Genomic DNA, 21,874 nt, shown 5'->3' with positions numbered 1-21,874 from the left:
ACTATCGATCACTTGGGAAAGACGGAGGATAGATTTCCGTGTGGAAGAGAAACGCGATGTCTACGTCTCTCGGGCGCGCTTTTTTTTGTTGTTGTTGTTGGATTGACAATTTCGCCACGGGCTTCCGCACAACATCCGTGCAATACCAAAACTAGGTGGTCCATTGGACTGGTGCACCGGGAAGAACAGTTTGGGAGCAGACTTGCCTAAGCCGTGACTTTGTTTTTCGCTACTTTGGCGGGGCGGACGGGCTCGCAGTCCGTAAAAGTATTAGCCTAGATACGAATAAACGCAAATACGCATCAAGGGAGTGAGGCGTGAAAGATCGACACCCGAAGTCCATTTACACGCTGTTGGCGCACGTCCTCTAGTCTCTCCCGTGGAGTACTTGAGTCGCTCACTATCGCGACCTGGATGGAAGGGTATGGGGAAAGCAGGATTTTACTACCCCGGGGCTGACTGCCTCTTCCACCCGTCTCCATTACTTTGTCTGCTGCTTCTGGGCACCCTTTCCTTCTTGGGTCACATCGGTAATTACCTTTTTATCTTAGTACGCTGACCATAGTAAGGAGTTAGTCGATTAGAAGTACAGTGCATCGCAAAGCAGCGTTTTGCTTTCGAGTAACAACCAGAATGACACAAGGCATGCGCTGGAGAACATGCATTAATTGCAATCAGTGACAAATCGATATGATTCAACATTCAAACATGTTAAAAGTTTCGCGCTTTGCTAAACTGAAGCGGCGTCCATGTGAATTTGTTTCATTTGTATGAAATTGTACTTGGAGAAGGTTGCGTGTCCTTCGTTCACACGGGGTTGGGTAATTGAGCAATGCGATCCCTCTTCCACTTCCAGAGATAGGACCGTTAGGAGCAGGAGAATTCCAGTAAAGATTTAAAAACCGTAGTGGGAGTATGTAACGTCTATAACTTTACTGTCGCACTTAAAAATGTAGTTCCTCGTTTCGAAAGAAACATTGCTTAATGTAGGAGAAATTGATCTACGATCTAATGATCTAAATCATGATGAGTTTTAGGCATCTTAGGACCGAAATATTATTTTTCAAAGGATGGTGAAGCGTGGCTGTCTTAAGCTACTTAGAAATAATAGTTTTAAAAGTCTTTTGCACAAGGGTTAATTTAAACTAAATACAAAATTGAAAAACATGTTTGCCACTGTTATATTAGTCCTGTCGTTTTACAAAGAGCCCATCCGAATGTCCAGTTTGCAGAGCTTTTGGACGATTCCAGCTAACTTGGCGTGTTTGTGAATAGGAGATTGTGAATACTACACATTTGGTGTCGAGCGTACGCTTGCTTGGCTGTCTGGGAGTCGTTCCGTTCTCGGAGATTTGGCCCCCGTCCGCGTTCTTGCCATTGTGAATTAATGGCAGTAGGAACACTACTGGGTGACCAATACGCGGTCACGCCTTCGTAATTAATTTAATGTGGGTCTTGAACCGTTTAACACTTTTTAGTGTTTTTGTGTAACCCTTTACTGCTTCTTCGTTTAGAGTATTTAAAGATTACTTAAGCATTTTAAGGCATTTAAGAATCATAATGTGGCTCGAAATGTACTTTTTAAATACGTGCCCTAATCTGCATTCTTTAAAGTGAAATTGGTTTCTATCTGTGTCTGGTGCTCCATGTCCCCTTTCAGAGTCTCTTCTGTTTAACAGCTATTTTGACGATGTTTATCTCTCCTTGGTCTGATAGTTTAAGGGTTGTAGCAAATTTCTGTCATGGTGGTATAGTAGTGTGATTGTGCAAAGTGACTTGGCATTGGCATTTTCACCTGTGGAAGATCAATGTGACTCTTAAATCGGTAGACGAATTATTCTTTGTTTCTGTACTGAACTGTGCAGCGCTGCTAGACAGCTCAGTTGGTGGCTCTCCAAAAATGCAGGGGTACTCGATGGTACTTTACTGGATGAAATTCCTGGTGATGCAGCAATAGCAGGATCCTATGCTGTCTCCGGCTTTTCTTTTGTCTTTTTTCATTCCTAAACGGATAACATTTATTCCTCGCTATTGTACAAAAGGTCGGAAAGTTCACCTTTTGCTCTCCAAAAGGCACTATCCAATTAGGTTTCTTTTTATGTGCTGCATGACATGTTCCAAGTCTTTGTTTCAAGACACGTTCGTTTCTGCCCAGTGAAAAAAACTCTGCCCATGTCAAACTGCCCATGACTCCAGACAGCTCAGCAAAAAAAATCTCAGCAGATCCTCGGCGCAGAGGATGTGATTTGGCCCCACAGACTTGCAGGCTCCCCGCTGTACGCAGCGGTTAAAGTTCACTGCAGGAGTAAGGGGGCTTGCAGCAGTTGACCTCTCTGCCCTGGCTAAATTCCACATCTTGAAATTTCACTCGCGCCGCACCAGCAAGGGCCCCTCTATAGCCGCGAGTGCCCCACAAGAGGCTGGCCACCCTGAGAAAATATTTCCAGTGGCTTTAATTGCAACAAGGGTGTGCTGTGTGCTCCGGAAAAAAGCACAGTTCGGCCTTGCAAATTACCTTGCCCTGTGAAACAAACACCTCGTTTCTCTCTCTCTTTCTCTCTCTCTCTCTTTCTCTTTCTCTCTCTCTCTCTCTCTCTCTCTCTCTCTCTCTCTCTCACTCACTCTCTCTCTCTGGTTTATTGCAAGTTTGGTTTTATGATCTTGACTGAACCAGAAAAGAACACGAAGGACTTTGTTCTTTGTACCCCGGAGATGCTAAAAGTGAGGCCATCAGGGTTTGGACTTTCTTCATCTGAGAAAGTTAGATTTATGAAATGATGATCATGAGACAGGCTTATGTCATCTACCATAAATATGTGGATCTTTCCGCTTTTGCTTTGAAACCTATGCCAAATTTTCTTTTTCCTGCCCTCTGTGCCATTTACAAAGTTCTTAATTCTCTAAGTTTAAAACATAACAAAGAGGACGTTCTGGTGGTTAGGTTCAGCCTCTCTGTTTGGCAGTTCTCTGAGACATTCTAACACTGACTGTGATAGCTGGATTTGTACACCCTCTGCAGCCAGTAGTAATTTATGGTCTACTGCTCCCACCTGGGGGACCCCAAAGACATTCCATTCCTCACTTGCTCTAAAATTACAAACAGCCTTCAGCTCCAGGAGATGGGGAAAGCTGACATATTTTCTCAGCCCTCCGTTACTCTCTCTCTCTCTCTCTCTCTCTCTCTCTCTCTCTCTCTCTCTCTCTCTCTCTCTCTCTCTCTCTCTCCATTCCGCCTATTATCAGGTGTCCCCCTGTCATTGTTGTTATTGGTATGACAGTAGATCCAATTGCACCGGTCCCTCGCAGGCGTCTCGGATAACGGGCTAATTGCGTTTCGCGTACCTCTCCATGAAAAACGGCTCGTGTCCGTGGCTGCTGTGAATTGGATTTGCATGGATCTTGGATATAAAGGCCTTGCAGTTGGTGCCCTGATCATATGCACGTTGGGAGAAGCGCATGGCTGCAGCTCTGCACGTCGCATGCGATGGGTACCCTCCCTTTCCACGTTGACCTTAAATAAGTCTCCCCTCCAGAAGCCGCTATGACCAAGACTCCAAAAGGTGTTCTCTGATCAGCCTCGGAGGCCAACGTCTTGCCTCTGCCCCTCATGTAGCTGCTGGCTAAAGATGAGTTCGCAGGGGGCCCATGTGAGTAGCTTCTCTCTGCTGCTGGGTAAGAATGGGGCATATCCACCTCAAACAGTTGTGTTTGGTGCTGGGTCTTTTGGCAGTTTTGGGGCCTTTCTTGGCTGCCTTCTTTGGATCCTTCATAGAGTCAGGCTGTATAATACTACATGTGAAGAAGTGGTTTCACACACGACTTTAAGATTTCACCAAGGGTCAGTGTGGCCTGGGCGTAATCATAAGTTAATGAATGACTCAGAATGAATGTATGAATGAATGAGATCAGTATGGGCTTTTAATAGCACACGGCTTCGTTTTGTTTTCCTGTGTCGAATTCCAGTGTCATGGCGTCGGAGATAGGATCTTTACAGTGCAGTAGAAGCCCCAGTACCAGCCCATACGGGAATAAGCACCTTTCTCCTGCCTTCTCAGTGCAGGATTAATGCCTTTTCTCCTGCTTTCTATGTGTGAGATAAATACCTTTTCCCTGGCCTATTCTGTGCAGGATTAAGCCCTTTTGTCCTGCCTATTCTGTGCGGGATTGAGCCCTTTTGTCCTGCCTAGTCTGTGCAGGATTGAGCCCTTTTGTCCTGCCTATTCTGTGCGGGATTGAGCCCTTTTGTCCTGCCTATTCTGTGCGGGATTGAGCCCTTTTGTCCTGCCTATTCTGTGCGGGATTGAGCCCTTTTGTCCTGCCTATTCTGTGCGGGATTGAGCCCTTTTGTCCTGCCTATTCTGTGCGGGATTGAGCCCTTTTGTCCTGCCTATTTTGTGTGGGATTAAGGCCTTTTTTCTCTTGCGTCGCCTTAGTACCACAACATGGCTTTGGCTGTTCCTCCATATTGTTTTACAGCTTGTTAGTGAAACCCAATCTGGCTACTATTCTGCCCGGCCTGCACTGGCAGCTGGGGAGGGGGGCAGGAGTCTGATCTCCCACCACTGGCAGAACTGCGCCATCGTCCGATAATCAGATCGAATGCATTTGAATGGCCTGTGGTTAGGAGCTCTTGGCATTGCGAGACTGGGGTGGGAGGTCCTTACTGTGCAAGACCAAGTCATTACAGGCGTGTTAATGGAGGGCCTGCAGTTGATATCAGATTATGAGATGCCTTTCTTTCACTCTCTTTCTTTCACTCTGTCTCTCTGTCTGTCTGTTTCTCTCTCTCTCTCTCTCTCTCTCTCTCTCTCTCTCTCTCATATTGTTGCACTCACACTCTTTTATTGTCTCTGAGGTAATGCAGTAGGCCTACACTTGAGCCAGATGCAGCTAATGGTGTGTGGATGTTCTCGTTCTCTCTCTCTCTCTCTCTCTCTCTCTCTCTCTCTCTCTCTCTCTCTCTCTCTCTCACACACACACACACACACACACACACTCTCTCTGTCTCTCTCGCTCTCTCACACACACATACACACTCTCTCTCTCTCTTTCTTTATTTCTCACTTTCTCTCTCTCTCTCTCTTGCTTTCTCTGTCTCCTGCGATTTATTTTGTGCTATGTCATTGCTGGGTAATGGAGTCAAGTGCATTATTTGTGAAAATTATGTAATCAATAATGAAACAGAGCCTCTTTCCATTTTTAAAACAAATAAAAGCCATTGTGACATTAGTACATGCTAGCTTTTTCACTGATGCCACGCACATTTGGACTTTTGAGAATCAAAGGAATCCAGAAAAACACTCAAGTGGTCCTTGGCCCACAGGCAAAAGTGAATTAACATAAACATTTATGCAGCAATTGAAGTGAAGGCAGTTGAATATTAGCCTACAGTAAGTGGCTCAAGTTGACTCTGTGATAAGCAACTCTTTTGTATTTGATGGTTGGGATGCTAGCCACAGCCTGGAGAGAGTTTACAGTAGGAAGGACAGCCGCTTTTCTCCTTTGAGGTGCTGTTTTGCTTGATATTATTGGTGCAGTAAACAGGCAGCTCGGATGATAACGGGAGACTTTACACACTTGTTGAGTCCGATCTTTCTGCCTTCGTACTGTGGTGTAAAACAAGTCAAGGAATCCGTCCTTGAAGAAACACTTATGCAAGACAACCCCTTGCTTAAGAATTTCTAGTTTGGACTAATCCAGGATTTATATTAGGAAATATTTAATATTTTCATGAGCTTTACATATCTGCAGGATCCTGTTTCTGAAGATTTCTTAAAAACTTTTTTAAAGCCTGTTCTCTTAATGGTGTGTGAGTGTGTTTTGTTGCATGCTATTCTTTACATTTGCCTTGTGCTCCACCCAGAATGCTAACATTTAAAGGCTTGTGATCAGGGAATGTGTTCACATTACTGAGAGCATGCTTTGTTTTACTTCTGTTCCTATAATAGTGCATGTGTATTTTATTTCCTGCTATTTTAAGAAGTAATTTATAAGCTAAAAGAGCTGATATCAGTGACATTGTTACCCACGTCAGATAATCCATGTACCACACTATGACGTACTGTAGAATTTGAGATCTTGAGTGCATTGTTAGTATATTTAAATAACATTAAACCACTTCTGAATGCAAGAATGGATTAAACAATAGACACTCTTTCGGTTTTGGACATAAAGCCATGTGAATGTGCTGAGACAGCCTGACGGTAGGCTGTACATCTCTTTGGTAGGGTTTTAATTTAAGATGTCAAACAACAGCAAACAGTCACCCAGGCACAAAACCTGCTTTCCACAAGCGGTTTTGCGGGAGAGTGTTCCTCTTCGCTCTCCTCGATGCCGCTGTTGGGTGCAGCCATCTCTAGATGGAGTAGCACTAATGTCCGCCCCTACTCTCTACCCCCCCCCCCCCCCCCAGGGGAGAGCCAGGTGCAGACCCTGCAGTGCCGCATCCACAAATGCACCACTGACTTCGTGTCGCTCACCTCACACCTGAGCCCTTCGCTGGATGGCTTCGACGTGGAGTTCTGCAAGGCCCTGCGCGCCTACTCGGGTTGTACACAGCGCACCTCCAAGAGTTGCCGGGGTAACCTGGTCTTCCACTCAGCCATGCTGGGGATCAGCGACCTTATGATCCAGAGGAACTGCTCCAAGGACGGCCCCACTTCCTCCACACATCCTGCGGTCCCCATCGAGCCCTGCAACTACCACAGCCGCCACCACCACCCGGCGGCCCTGCCCGGCACAGGGGCAGCCCGAGACTCTGAGCCTCAGCGTCCCACCTTCCTTTTCTGCGGCCTGTTTGGGGACCCACACCTGAGGACTTTTAAGGATCAGTTCCAGACCTGTAAGGTGGAGGGCGCATGGCCCCTTATCGATAACAATTACCTGTCCGTGCAGGTAACCAACGTGCCGGTGGTGCTAGGATCAATCGCCACGGCAACCGACAAGGTGAGCTGGTGGTATGCTGCTTGTTCAGTTTCTTTTATTTTCAGTAGAACATGTTTGCACTGAAATTGTACTTCCCAGTCGTGTGATTTTTTTTATTATAACAGTTTAATCTGTGGAAGTCTATGGAAGTTTGTTCAAAGTGGTGCTTGAACAGCTCACAAAGGACCTCTGTCCAAAATGTTCAGTACAAACACACACACACACACACACACACACACACACACACACACACACGCGTGTGTGTGTGTGTGTGTGTGTGTGTGTGTGTGTGTGTATGTGTGTGTGTACTGAACATTTTGGACAGAGGTCTTGGATGCTAGATGTTATCATGTAATTGTGTTTATAGCAGGAGACATATAGTCATTTCAAATAAGGAGTTATTTGGGGACATTTTATTTTTACTAGCACCACTTACCATTTTTTATGTCTTTTCCTTTTTAATACTTATCATTTTTATTGTGTCGCTGAATGACCATGTTTTAATTACAAGAAAAAAAGTTTTTCAGTTAGCTATTTGAACTTTGACAAAGTATTCACAGGTGCTAGTTGGACAAAGCATAGGGTTCGTGTCCTGTGACTAACACATCTGTGAAACGTCTGTAATGCTGTTAATGACAGAATGTAGCCCTTAATAAGACAGGCCTGAAAGAAACCTCTGTCTCTGTTTTTCCTAGTGCCTCTCTCTCTCTCTCTCTCTCTCTCTCTCTCTCTCTCTCTCTCTCTCTCTCATACACACACACCATCTACCAAGCCATTTCCTATGTTGGATTGTCACATGCTAAATGCCTATAAGCAACTGTAAATATGTGTTCAGTGAGAGGGATGAAGCAATTTTGGTACCAGAGAAACAGGTCTTGTTTCACTTTTTTTTTTTTAATTAAATTACCAAATTGATCTTATCCGAGGTGATATGAGCAGACCAGGCTGGACTGTGCTAATACTAACCACCTCTCATTTGGGACCTTTTCACTTTGGAGGTGGGGATGTGTTATTAACTGTTTGCCTGTAATTATTAGCACACCCTACTCGACTGAGGCCCTTTCAGCTGCCTCGTCTAATGGCCAACTAGTGGTTATTTTTCATCCTTGTCATGCGAACAAAGCTTGCATTCACCCTTTACTAAAGTAATACCACACATGTTAGTCAGCAGCTTTTCTCTCCTTTGCAGTGTTATGGAGTGGTGTGATTTGAAACCTGTACACTAGATTCGCAGGGCACACACCCACACCCACACACACACACACACACACACACACACACACATATATATATATATATATATATATATATATATATATATATATATATATATATATATATATATATATATATATATATATATATATATATATATATATGTACACACACACACACACACACACACACACTCACAACCGTATGAATAAACATAGTAGCTATGATGGTCTGATGTGTCCAGACCATGTCGATTCTGAGATTTTGATTAAATACACACCAAACGAAACTCCAGTCCCACTCTATATTCCATTATTTCAGATCACCATAATATTCAAACCGTATCAGGAGTGCACAGAACAGAAGGTGTACCAGGCTGTGACGGATGACCTGCCGGCGGCATTCGTGGACGGCACGGTCATGGGCGGTGACAGCGAGACACGCAGCCTCCTGATTGTGGAGCGGACGGCGGGCCGTGAGGTGGAGCTCCACGCCGCCTACATAGGTGTCACCATCATTGTGCGGCAGCTGGGCCGCTACCTGACGCTGGCCGTGCGCGTGCCTGAGGAGGTCGCCATGGCCTTCGATGAGACACAGGACCTGCAGCTGTGCATGAACGGCTGCCCCACCTCTGAGCGCATCGACGAGGAGGGGCACCTGCGCTTGCCTGTGCTTGGCCTCCAGCAGGGCGGCGCTCATGTGCAAGCCAGGCCTGGGACGGTGGCCGTGGCAGCGGCGCAGAAGGGGGCCTTCACACCGGAGAGCGCCTCCAGCAAATGCCGCGAGAAGTTGGAGGTTAAGGACATCTATTTCTACTCGTGCGTGTTTGACCTCCTCACCACCGGGGATGCGAACTTCACCTCGGCCGCCTACAACGCCCTGAAGGATGTGGAGGTGCTGCACCCTAAACGGGAGCGCTGGCACATTTTCCCTCGCTCCAGAGCAGGGCCAGGACCGGCGGCGATCTTCAGCACACTCCTCGCATGCATACTGGCCACCGCGCTGTCATAGTCCACCTGGCCAAGACTGTTTCAGCAGAAATGAGGAAAATGAAAAATCAGGAAAGTGGGGAAGAGACTTCATAAACAATCCGAACTTTACTTGTATATACTGTGTACATTGAGGACACAGGAGGCGTTGCTTTCTATGACTGTAAATGTTGTGCACATGCCATTTTCAGGAGAGCTGGAGTTAGAGGTTTTTTTACGTGTATGCTTTTTTATGTGATTTGGTTTTGTTGTCCTCAGGAGAGGACGTTTTGAGGGAAGCACTTTATTTTTTATGTTGCGACTACAGAACAGTGTTCTATAGAACCAGAACCCAGTGATCTTGGATAGTTCATTTTGATTCCCGCAAGCGCTTTTTTATATCTCCTTTGTGCGTGTCTGTATGTAGATAGGACTCACCTCACCATATAACTCCTCAGAACAGTGTGACAGTAGGTTATTTCAAAGGTGCACTTGCCCTAGTATTGTGATTCATGTTTGACGACCTGGAATTGGTATCTGTTTAGAAGTCATTTCTCATTTGTAGTCTAGAACTCGATATGGTTGTTAACTTTTGTGTAGATTAAAAAATGAAGAATTCAGACAAAACCCCAGCTTTATTGTCATTGCTCCTTGGCTCACTACTAATGTACAGCCTTTTCTTTACTTAAGTGCTGCCAGACAAGCTTGGCCATCACTTAAGTATAACAGTAAGGTATCTTTTTTTGTCCTCCAACCAAAGATGTTCTATGTCATTTTGCTCTCTCAGCATATAGCTGGCACAAAGTATGAGTCAATTGGATATTTACACTGTAGATACCTGAGTTAGTCACAATTGCTGTCTGATGCACTAACTGTCCTTAAATGCTAAGTGGGAATTTTTATTTTGCCAAATATTATATGGGCCAATATTTGGAGAACCCACATCCAATTTCCTAATTAATTCCTCATTAACATTAACAATTTCAACTCTGCTATAGTTGCAAGCTAATACCAGACCATTATGTTACCTACTTTGAGGATTCAGATCATTTTGATCTTTAGGTCTTTTAAAGAGCATCTTTAAGGACTTTTCACATCCAGAAACTATGGGAACTGTGCTTTAGTTGTTGCATTACTTCCAAATATGTCACTGTTTTCATTCATGAGGTATTCAAGTGATCTTCCACTGAAAAAGATGGCTGTCCTTTGAGTGTATGTTTAACTGATTATACCCACAGTGCTAAATGTCATACTTTATGGTGATTGCCTTAGGGTGCATCCAAAAAGGTAACAACCTAAATCTTCCTTTGTACCATAACCCTTTTAAAATATTTGCTACTGTAGACTCATGTTTGTGCATTTATTTAATTGCAACTACTGTCAGTGCCGCACAGCTGCTACCATACTGTGACGAGTGTATTAGATTGTATTTGGAACACTGGGAGTTTTGTCAGCAGTGATTGGCCAAATTCTGTATGGGCTGTATTGATTGGCCAAATCTTTGATAGTCTGTGTTGATTGGCTGATTAAATTAAATGATGGAGTATTTAAAGACCAGAGCAAGGCATCTGAGTGCAATTAACTGCAAAGGTAAGCCTTCATCCTGTGTTTTTGTTTTGTTTTGTTTTGTTTTGTTTTGTTTTGTTTTGTTTTGTTTTGTTTTGTTTTGTTTTGTTTTGTTTTGTTTTGTTTTGTTTTGTTGCATTTGCTCTTGTGATCATTTTTCTTTCTTTTATTTGTTGTGGTTGATTTCTGTTTTGTGAAGAGTGACTGCTTGATGTTTATACTTAAATTATTTATAAAATATAATGTCTTGTTAGAGAAGTTAAGATCCATATTCTTGCTGTTTGGAAAAAAAAAAAGTTTCAAATGTGATTGTACTGCCACCTAGTGGGCCACCATTGTTACATCAGTGTTTTAGTATTGTACTGGATGCGGTGACTAAAAACAAAGAAACAAGGAAAAGGTGTGTTTTATTTAAAACATTAAATGAAAATCCATAAACATTGTTGGCTTTCATTGGTCATTGCTTCTGACAGCTTGACACTTAATATTCGCATGCTCTTATATAGGCAAAGTACCATCCACATGATTATTACTATGTTATTTACATACAACATCCAACACACCCAATTACACCCAACAGCCTACTGATTTGTATTGTGGGTTGTGTCATATTACACATGGATATCACATCATTAAATACACAGAGGCAAACATGGTGACAAGTCACGGCGCAATACTCTGTTACAGTTTAGCTGTTCATTTAGAAACACTTGTAAGGATTTCTAATCCTTATTAATATTCTCTTAAATGAGAAGTGACTCAACAGACTGACTCAACAGAAGGAGCAATATTTCAAAACTCCAGTGCACTTCACCTGTTATGTTCTTCAGAGCTTGAGGTTAGTTTGTGATCAGATAGATCTTTCTTCTCACACCATCTGATGGAGCACCTGTGCTCTGGTGCAGCCTGCTTGTTTTTTTTGTCAGTTTTAAAGCTGCAGGGAAAACCCCAACATTCAAATTGTGCGCTCAAAACATGCGCTCAAATTGCGTGCTCACGTGTGCGGACCAGGAGGCGGCTGAGTTGGGTCACTTTCTACCATACTGCCTTTGGATCACAGTTGTTGTAATGACTACATGATATTCTGAAAGAGATTTTAAAAAATGTAAAAAATAAATAATATATATATCTTGTTAGTTGGTATTACTAGGAAATATAGCAGTACTTGTTTAAGGTAGAGTAATAGGTGATAATACAACATTTACCACTTAATGACAGCTTGTGCAGTCATTAGGACATTGAAAACAGTGATCTTGAGGAAGATGATTCTAACAACCTGGATGAGCAGAAGGTCTGTGTGTACTTGGATATCTGGAGGAGAGACAAAAGAAAAACACTTTTTTATCTAAAAAAATTACTAAATTGCATATTTGAAATTGGTTCATGTTAGGACCTTTTAGGTTATCACTAACCATTGATCAAACTAGTTTGACGCTCTGAACACATATCCTCCATGTCCTCATCATCTGAATGCAAAGGAAGACAACATGTTATGAAAAACCTAACTGTGCACAAAATAGCAGCATCTGAGCATTGCTTCATGCTCACGTCTACCAGGTCTGATACTGAAACAGTTCAGCATTCCCTCTGATCTAACACATCTGCTTGATGGCCAGACTTACAGATAAGTTGACTTACACATTAAGACCAGGATCATTTTAAAACACTATGATTTACCAGTTTCCTTCACCAATCCAGCGTAGTGTCTGTGAATGAACTGAGCATTGCTTCGGTGACTCACAAAACAAGTGTAGGTGTTCCATTCAGCAGAAAGCAGATACTGTATGGACGTAGGATCATACACATTCTGACTGTTATCTCCTTGTCCCACTATATTGTAGACGGTAGGACCTGATTCACTGGCACCACTGGTGATCCAGGAGATCCCTCCATCCCTGTTTATGATGTCATTGAACACACAGACCAGGATGGTCAAGCCTCCATGATCCAGTGGGATGTGGAAAAAGGGAAGTGGCATAGCGTATGGAGCAGACTCCACCTCTAATATGTTATTCACTGCCGAAAAGATACACACACACACACACACAACACAAACAAACAACTTTCAAAGGTTTCAGCATTACATAAGCTGCAATAACATATTATTATTGTGTGTTAAATAGACTGAAAACTATCTGGCCTCTCAAAAAAGGTTTTTGACTTACTTGCAATGAGCAGAGCGGTAAGGAGACTGCAAAGCATGGTTGCTGACTGGGCTCTGCAAAGCCACACAGGGGATTAGCAGCTTTCAGTCACATGACTTCTCACCCGCCATGGAATCTTTCCACTGTGTTGTTCTTTCCTCTCAAGGCTCTCTGCTAAAATATAGACACACTTTGTTCCATTTGAGAAGTGACATACCTATGGTCATTTTCACAGTGGGTTACTTTGGCATTGGGATATTATAGGATTAAATATTCATGTGAAGTTATATTGTTTATCATAAATATATAAATTGGGTCAGCTCATAGCTCCAGCAAATCTAAACAATATGCCAAATTTTGTTGTACTAAAGATAAAATACATTCTCAAGGCATTTTCTGTTTAATGGTAGACACAGCAGTGAGTAAATGATTCACCATTTTACGGTAGGTCTGTGTTTAGTAGATCACACCTGTTTGTTGGTTTGTGGTCAAAGAATGATATGAACACCAACGGCTTTTGTGCATCTGTATGTTCACATTTGAACTGTCCTTATCATATGTACCCTTAATAATACCCCCCCACACACACACACACACATACATACATATATATATATATATATATATATATATATATATATATATATATATATATATATATATATATATATACACATATATATATATTCCTGGTTTCCTAAGGAAGTCATAGATGATAGTCGCACTGACCTGTTAAGCAAGAATCCCTTTGGCGCTCACTACTTGTTATCCTACAGAAAAAAACAGCGGCTAATACCACTTCAGAATCCTCCAGGATGATCTCTGTGTTCACGTCTGTGTCACTGTATACTGCAAGCGCTCTAGATGTGTCACATGTAAATACATTAGCACACCCACTAAAATAACTAATATGAACGAACCAATTATCATCACCCATTCCACCTCATGCAACACTGCAGGAATAAAGTCTACTGTATTATTTGTAAGAGACGTAGGTTAATCAGCTTTACAATGGAGAAAGCAATAGAAGGTTTGCTGATCGTTCCGTTAAACACCTTCAGACCGTGAGAATCAAAGACTCATTTCCAGTGGCAGGGCATTACAGTACTATGGACACTGCATTGATGACATATGTTTCCATTAGCAAAGAAAACCAACTTTAGAACCCCATGTAATGAATGTTACGTTTTAAACATCTACTTTTTATAATACAGACCCGTTCCTCCTCCTGGATTTTCAGAAGCACACGTAAAAAAAGCAGTTAGTCACTCCACGGAGCTTTAAATATGCACCAGCCCGTGATGACATAACTCTGTCCCGACTTGTTGCCGGCTGTAAGTCATTTGTTCGAGGTTACCCAAAGCCCCCCGGCGCTCGCATTCGCTTTCAGCAACACGGTAAGGCAGCGCGAGCCCGGCAGCAGCCGCACGCTCACGAATAGTGGGCCGGGCACGTGAAAGGGAAAACGAAAGCGCGCGACCATGCTGCAGCTGAAATTAAGGTAAACTTCCTCTCGCTGTGTAGTAAAAATCGCATTTTTTTCCTGCCGTATGTCGTCGTTTCGAGGTCTAAATGGCTGCGTGTCATGTTCTGAAGCGCTCGTAGCAGTTCTGTTATGAAGACAACTGTCCTCATTGCATCCGAGCCAATCACCCGGTGTCAGTGTGACAGGCCGCCGCGTCGTGTTACAGAGCGGGCTGCGATGGTGCACTGACAGATCACAGATCACAGCCTACTGAACTTTAAAACAATGTCCACAATGAGTTACTCGTTACCATACAAACCACACCAGGATATAGTCTTTTCCCTGTATAATCTGTGTTCTGGAGAATCCCAGCATTGTTCTACAGCATTGTTCCTGCGGGGGTGCTTAATATAGCACAGCAAGAGAAGAACAACAGCATGTCCTGTACCTACACAGTAAAATCACAATAGGTTGTGCGTCCGTGTATTAATTAAACACTGCTAATCATACTGGGTATGCCCTGCTGTAAGTAAGTTGGAACATACTGGAAATAACTAGTTTTCAGATGTAAACTAAGAAGGAGGTTTATAGGTCAGGACTCTACCCTATTAGCCTATATAGGTTAGAGTTCTGCAGTGTAAAAAATAAGTTACACCTCATTTTGGATTATTTTTTTTCTTTCTTCAGGTTCAACTGAATGTGGTTCCTGAACCAGACAGCTTAGAATGTGAAAGGAGCAGCTAAGTGGTAATACTACTGTTCTTCACCAAAAACGTACTATTCCATTCAAAAGCCATGTCATATTCCACCGGGCAAGTTTTATTTTTTACCTCAGTCTTGCTGATGTTCCCTGGCACATACCTGTCCTCGGAAAGCAACAGTGCCTCTGTCAACAGTGGCCATGTGGCTACCAATGGCCTTCCTTTCCCTTGGAGCAAGCTACGTCTTCCAAATTACATTATTCCAGTTCATTACCATCTTCTACTCCATCCCAACCTTACAACGCTGACGTTCAACGGCTCTGTCAAGATCGAGATCGACGTGAAAAACAACACCAACTGGGTGGTCCTGCACAGCAAAGCCCTTGAGATCACTGCAGCCGATGTGCTGGACGAGAGCGAAGCGCCCCTGTTTGACAAGGCGCTCCCCGTTCTGGAGTACCCTCCCCACGAGCAGATAGCCATCTTCTCTCCTCAGATACTGACATCTGGAGAAAAGTACTTTTTGTATTTGGAATTTACAGCAGCACTGGGCAAAGGTTTCTATGGCTTCTACAAGAGTTCATACAAAACCCCAGATGGAGAAACAAGGTTCGTACACTGTAATGCAAGTTCATGTGAACAGAGGAAACAGTGGCCATCTTGTGGAAAAGAGTGATAACTATATAATGATAACTATATAAACATGGCTGTTTGTGCTCAATTTGAATCTAGATTCTTGGCATCTACTCACTTTGAACCTACCTCTGCACGAATGGCTTTCCCGTGTTTTGATGAGCCCATCTTCAAAGCCAACTACTCTGTTCGGATAAGAAGGGGACCCTTTCATGTTGCTCTGTCCAACATGCCCATAGTAAAAAAGTTTTAACATCCACATATCGAGAATCTACATTTGTTTACACCATGAATAAAAATGTATTATATAATGTATTATTATTATTATAGTACAGTATAGTATAGAATATTTTATAGTATAGCAGTATTAATATTAAATATAATGAATTATTATTATTATTATTATCATTATTATTATTAGGAGCAAACGGTGGAGTTGGCCAACGGTTTGTTGGAAGATCGTTTTGAGGCGAGTGTGCAGATGAGCTCCTACCTGGTGGCCTTCATAGTCTGTGACTTCAGGTCTGTTAGCAGACAAACGTCAACTGGCATTGATGTAAGTCAGCTACTGTCCATGCTGTCTCAGCTGCTGCTGTTTTTGTTTTTATTTCCTTCCATATGAATTGGTGTATTCCTCATCGTGAACTGCCTGTAATAATGTAATTCCTTTTCTAGGTTTCCGTTTATGCTGTTCCACACAAGTGGCACCAGACCCACTATGCTCTTGAAGCCGCCGTAAACATTTTGGAGTTTTATGAGAAGTACTTCAGTATCTACTATCCATTACCTAAACTAGGTAAATGTATACAGTTTTTCAGTTTGTAGTTAATGCTGTGCTCTTCATATTGTTTTCATTAATTATGTATTTTCCCTTCTGTTTTTTAGATTTGATAGCCATTCCAGATTTCCAGTCAGGGGCTATGGAGAACTGGGGTCTGACTACCTATAGAGAGACCTCTCTCCTTTATGACCCTGACGTCTCATCCGCCTCAGACAAGTTGTGGGTTACTATGGTGATAGGTCATGAGCTGGCCCATCAGGTTGGCATCGCACGTATGGCATAACTCAGTGGACATTGTCAGTTTAAAAAAGTGCATTGCACTAAAACCTATTATCTGTTGTGTTGAATGTGTTTAGCTGGGTTTTACTCTATGAGGAGGTAGGTGGTGCTAAGTAAGTAGCTTTAGCTCGTTCTGCACAAACTGCTAAAAATGCGACCAAAAAAGCAAACGATCCAAGGAACAGAGACTGTACATGTATGCTACTGAACATTCATGTCGACATGGAAAATGGTATTTCAGGCATTAATTTCTGCTGCCAGTTGTAGTGCTAATTGTTAAGTAGTCAAAATTATGCCCCAGCTGCCAGTTCTAGTGCTTATTGTTTATATTCTTACAGCATTTATTTGTAAAACTGAGGATTACCAACATTTCTAAAATTTGTTATTTTTGAAATGTGTATTTCTGTTCCAAAGTGGTTTGGAAACCTGGTCACTATGGAGTGGTGGAATGATATATGGCTTAATGAGGGATTTGCACGATATATGGAGTTTGTCTCTGTTCAGGCTACGTACCCACAACTAAAAGTGGTATGTCCCAATTTCTATACTCTAATATTTTATTACATCACCAATTATTCAAATATTCTACACTACACAAGGCAGCTTTTTGATTTTATGCTCTGATTTTCAGGAGGACTACTTGTTGGTCACCTGTTTTGCGGCCATTGGACGGGATTCACTGAACTCCTCCAGGCCAATATCCAGTTCAGCAGAGAACCCTACTCAGATAAAGGAGATGTTTGACACTGTGTCTTATGACAAGGTGAGAGCTCAAGCTCAAAGCTTCCTGAAACAGCCTTTTTTAGTAAGATTGCACTTGCTAGTTTGGCTTTGTTTAATTTTTGTTTTGCGTATCTGTTTTCTAACATTTGTTTAGGGGGCATGCATTCTGCACATGCTGAGGAATTTCCTAACAGATGATGTGTTCCAGAGTGGCATAGTCAGATACCTGCGGAAGTTCAAATATAGGAATGCCAAAAACGAGGACCTTTGGAACAGTCTGGTCAATGTAATTACTCCAGATTTTTATCAATTTTTGCAAATATGAAATACATAAATAGCAACAGATTTCTAGTATGAAGTATTCTATATCCTTCTGTTCCATAGACTTGCTCTGAAGAGGATTTTACATCAGGAGAATACTGTTATAGTGACAAACAGGCTACCAAAAATGCAGTAAGTTTTATTTTACATTGACTATTAGTCCAGTACTGTACAGTACATATGAAATAGAATTGCAGAAGTATATCATATATATATTGGGCATAAAGATAGTGTAAATGACTCTCTGCAGTATCAGTTTGCTGGGGAACATATTGACCTGAAAAAGATGATGAACACATGGACTCTGCAGAAGGGCGTTCCTCTGGTGACTGTGAAGCACAAGGGGAACAAGCTTTACATTGAGCAAGAGCGATTTCTGAAGACCATCCAGCCTGGTGACCCCATGTGGCATTCATTGCAAACTGGGTATTAAACCAAATCCCTCATTTGTGCCTCGGACTTCCATAATGCACTGACCTGCATAGCCTTGTGTAGTTCAGCAGCCTTATTTTCTGTAATGTGTTAAGCTCTAATAATGTCTTTTAAGTTCTAGCATTTAAACTCATTCTTAATTTTACATGACTTCTTCTCAATAGCTATCTGTGGCATATTCCTTTAACCTACAAAACAAGCCACTCCAGCACTGAGACGAGGCATATATTAGAGACAAAGTCAGGTATGATCTACCGTTACACGATTTTTCTACTAACAGTGCGTACCCTTAAACATACAGCTCATAAGATCGAGTGACCTTTCCCGTTATCTATTTAGTAACACGTTTGAACACTTCTCAGACATGCTGGTCCTGAATCAGGACGTAGACTGGGTGAAGTTTAATACAGACATGAATGGCTACTACATTATTAATTATGACACCAAGGGCTGGAATGCCCTGATTGAGCTGCTGGGAGTCAACCACACTGCTCTGAGCTTCAAGGACAGAGCTGACCTTATTCACAATGCCTTTCAACTGGTCACGTAAGTAATCAATAAATTAAAGGGCATGTTGGCTACCAAAAGAATTTAATAGTGAGCTGGCTGAATGTGTAGGCCATTAGAAAAAATACAGGAAGTCTTATTTTTCTTTCTTTTTGTTTTTGTTTGATGTCTCTAGGGCAGGGCGACTGACATTAGACCGGGCCCTGGATTTGATCACCTACCTGAAGTCTGAGACCCACAATGTTCCCCTCTTACAAGGCATTGGGTATTTAGAATACTTTTACAAGATGATGCAGAAGAGAAATGTATATGACGTCACTCAAAATCTCAAGGTATTTCAAATTGGATATAGCAGACTGATCCATGCTAACCTTTGGGTGGTGCAGGAAGTACTGCATCAGTGTTGCTAGCAGATACCAGTCTGGTATCTGTCTACTGTTGTACTCAAAATCCTTTGCAGGCATTAAGAAATAGCGAACTGTGCTCTGTATACTTTACCTGGTTAATTAAAAGGTTTTAAATCAAGTGGCCTTACAGCATGCACAATATTATGCAATGTGCCAGACTATCCTTGGTGAGGAGTTCCCAGGATTTTGTACTTTTTATTTGCTCATTTCTCCTGGTCTCAGTCAAAGAGGCTTTCATTTTAGGCACATTTTAACTGAATTTCCTCCACCATTCCTTATGGCAGAATGAGTTCTATTTCACATTCAAATTCAGATCTGCTTGTGAGGCCCCATGTTGATTGGCATAATTCTGCCTGGGTGTGTTCATGGACAGTGATTCATTGTGTCTTTTGTAGATCTACATACTGGAGTACTTTAGAGACATGATAGAGAAGCAGACCTGGAGTAACGAGGGTACAGTCTCAGACAGAAGGATGCGCTCCGAGCTTCTGTCCCTGGCATGCGATCTTGGGTTTGCACCCTGTTTGGAGAAGGCCAGATATTTCTACCACAGCTGGGTGAAAGCTAATGGCACAATTAGGTCATTATTACAACAACTGCTATCTTCGTAATCAATGTCATTTGTCTTTCCCCCCCCCCAAGCAATTTGGTTTGTGTTAGATGGTAGACTATTACTAACAGATTTTATAAATTGAGCTTTAATACAGTGAGCTGATTGTCCTAGCGAATGTGTAGTGTAATGGTATGCCGTCTGTGAATTGAATTCCACAGCCTACCCACTGATGTGATGGAGACCATCTACATGGTTGGAGCCCAAGATGATAGTGGCTGGAATTACCTACTGGAAAAGTACAGGGTGTCCATGAGTGCATCAGAGAAAAGCAAAATCCTTGCAGCTTTGGCAAGCAACAGGGACTCAAGTAAACTACTAAGGTATGTTATCTATACAAAAGCAAAAGGTGTGCACCTTAGCTCATGACATTAACTATTAAAAAGTATCTGTCAAATGAAGATAGACTGATGTATTTGATCTTAGGCTGCTGGAGCTTGGAATGGAGGGATCAGTCATAAGAACACAAGACCTATCTGCCTTAATATACTATGTGGCCAGAAATCCATCAGGTCATTTCCTGTCTTGGAATTTTGTAAAGAAGAACTGGAATGAACTGGTGGAAAAGTAAGTGTCATTTGATTAAAACTGGTAAAAATCATAATTTGCTGAAATAAAAAATAGGAAGTTATTTGTTCATGCTTACCTTTTTGAACATAAAATAGGATAATTAATTACATCAAATCCATATTTTCTTTATGCAGATTTCAGCTGGGCTCATTCTCTATCAGAAATATACTAATTGGTACAACAGGGCAGTTCTCTTCCAAAGAAGAACTTGCTGATGTGAGTTTTATATTATTTATTCTTACAGTAATATAAACATTATAGTTACAATGGTTAACATGATCCTCTTCAGGCTGCTTTACCTGTGTTCTGTGGACAACTCACAGAAAACTAAACAAGTGTGTGTTGCATTTCCAGATCAAGGATTTTTTCGACTCCATCAGGGACCAGTCATCTCAGCTCCGCGTCACTCAGGTGGCTCTTGAGAACGTGGAGAAGAACATTCTGTGGATGGAGAGGAATTTAGAAGCTTTGAGGAACTGGCTTCAGAGAATGCTGGACTAAAAAACCAAACCCCGGACTGGCCTTTAACATCCACCTGTCATAAACACATTTCCAAAGGGCTTAGAAAAGGGGCAGACAAATAAATCAATGTGCTTTTCATTTTTATAAACAAATCAGCAAAAGGGTTACTATCAGTTTTCTATCATATTTCAGTGATACTTAAAGCTAAAATAAAGTTAGCTTATAAGTATAGCTAAAAATAAAAGGTTTTATGCTGTAGATATATTTTGATAACTACATTTAGCATGGTTTGTATGGTTTTATTCTGGGGTAAATAGGACTTTGTCGAAACAACTGGTGTGATGAGTGCAACATTTGAACATTTTTATTCTTTTCCTTTTTTAAGGAATTGCAAAATGTTTTGTGTCAGATATTGTGTAATGGTTTCTAATATCTTTCATAAAATGAAGAAGAAACCGGATTTTTTTTTTGTTGTTGTTTATTGAGTGTCTGGTTTTAACTATGTGAATTTAATGTATGATCTGTATGACCTGACATATATATTTAGTAAAACATAAATATTTATTTGATAAGATGTTTTAAAAACCTTTTTAGGAACATGCCAGAACATGGGTGATGCACAATTCCTGAAAGCAATGCTGTCTCGTGGAGAAATAGTTACTAGTGTTTCTTGCATTGTGTAGCACTCACTAATTTCTTTATTTAGATATATGTGACTGAAATGTCTGCAAGTAATGTCATGCTCACCAGCCTGTAGATGAACCAGAGCTTTATGAAGTGTAATAGACAAAAATGCAAGGCATTACAATCACATGAGAGAATATCCTATAGTGGGAGCCACAACGAAGAGCAGCATAGTGTTACTAATTGTGAAGGTTTGCCAAAGGAATTGACAGCATGTGATAGTTAAAAATGTCTGGTAAGTGACACTAGGCGATTACAGTCAATTTGTGCAGTAGCATGGTGATGTACTCTGGCCTGTGCCTTCTGTATGGAAGCTGTTTGCCTCTTAAGTCACTTGGAATATGGATCCATAGGTATGACTATGCTTTTATTCTATTCTATCCTATTTGTTTATTTATTTTTAGAATTCCACCTTCTCTTCATTCCAGAACTGTGCTGGGAATGACAAAGGTGGTGCATTTTAAGACATGATCATAATGGTC

General features: G+C 41.8%; 3 protein-coding genes across 7 annotated transcripts; 2 read left to right on the top strand and 1 right to left on the bottom strand.

Annotated features, from left to right (window-relative positions):
• The first annotated feature begins 123 nt into the window (after positions 1 to 123).
• rgmb (repulsive guidance molecule BMP co-receptor b) lies at positions 124 to 11,111 on the top strand. The gene is made up of 3 exons (XM_027006234.3): positions 124 to 530; positions 6,413 to 6,945; positions 8,461 to 11,111. Exons 1-3 carry the CDS (start codon positions 425 to 427, stop codon positions 9,148 to 9,150), a joined length of 1,329 nt encoding a protein of 442 aa, XP_026862035.1. The 5' UTR covers positions 124 to 424; the 3' UTR covers positions 9,151 to 11,111.
• Positions 11,064 to 14,170, bottom strand: LOC145658021 (uncharacterized). 5 transcript variants are annotated; one of them, XR_014123976.1, is made up of 7 exons: positions 14,034 to 14,170; positions 13,547 to 13,677; positions 12,839 to 12,991; positions 12,415 to 12,689; positions 12,086 to 12,139; positions 11,879 to 11,984; positions 11,064 to 11,757 (listed from the first exon to the last, which is right to left on the bottom strand). XR_014123976.1 is itself a non-coding variant. In XM_081715069.1 (7 exons), the coding sequence occupies exons 3-7, from the start codon at positions 12,873 to 12,875 to the stop codon at positions 11,746 to 11,748; spliced, it is 477 nt and encodes a 158-aa protein (XP_081571195.1). In that variant the 5' UTR covers positions 12,876 to 12,991; positions 13,547 to 13,677; positions 14,034 to 14,164; the 3' UTR covers positions 11,064 to 11,745. The 5 variants fall into 5 exon arrangements, 3 of the variants coding, with proteins under 3 accessions (XP_081571195.1, XP_081571194.1, XP_081571193.1); XR_014123977.1 differs by having other exon boundaries at positions 12,351 to 12,568; positions 14,034 to 14,152; XM_081715069.1 differs by having other exon boundaries at positions 11,950 to 11,984; positions 12,351 to 12,689; positions 14,034 to 14,164.
• Positions 14,171 to 14,176: 6 nt separating this feature from the next.
• On the top strand, positions 14,177 to 21,168 carry erap2 (endoplasmic reticulum aminopeptidase 2). Its single transcript, XM_027006303.3, has 19 exons — positions 14,177 to 14,318; positions 14,970 to 15,592; positions 15,716 to 15,854; positions 16,038 to 16,172; positions 16,292 to 16,412; positions 16,502 to 16,656; positions 17,091 to 17,204; positions 17,308 to 17,439; positions 17,554 to 17,685; positions 17,784 to 17,852; positions 17,971 to 18,146; positions 18,317 to 18,396; positions 18,515 to 18,698; positions 18,835 to 18,991; positions 19,462 to 19,646; positions 19,838 to 19,999; positions 20,103 to 20,243; positions 20,381 to 20,462; positions 20,601 to 21,168. The coding sequence occupies exons 2-19, from the start codon at positions 15,078 to 15,080 to the stop codon at positions 20,745 to 20,747; spliced, it is 2,826 nt and encodes a 941-aa protein (XP_026862104.2). The 5' UTR covers positions 14,177 to 14,318; positions 14,970 to 15,077; the 3' UTR covers positions 20,748 to 21,168.
• Positions 21,169 to 21,874: the final 706 nt, after the last annotated feature.

The sequence above is a fragment of the Electrophorus electricus genome, chromosome 5 (assembly GCF_041902795.1).
Source record: "Electrophorus electricus isolate QZ-2024a chromosome 5, ASM4190279v1, whole genome shotgun sequence".
Lineage (NCBI taxonomy): Eukaryota > Metazoa > Chordata > Actinopteri > Gymnotiformes > Gymnotidae > Electrophorus > Electrophorus electricus.
This window is presented reverse-complemented; position numbering and strand designations above follow the sequence as displayed.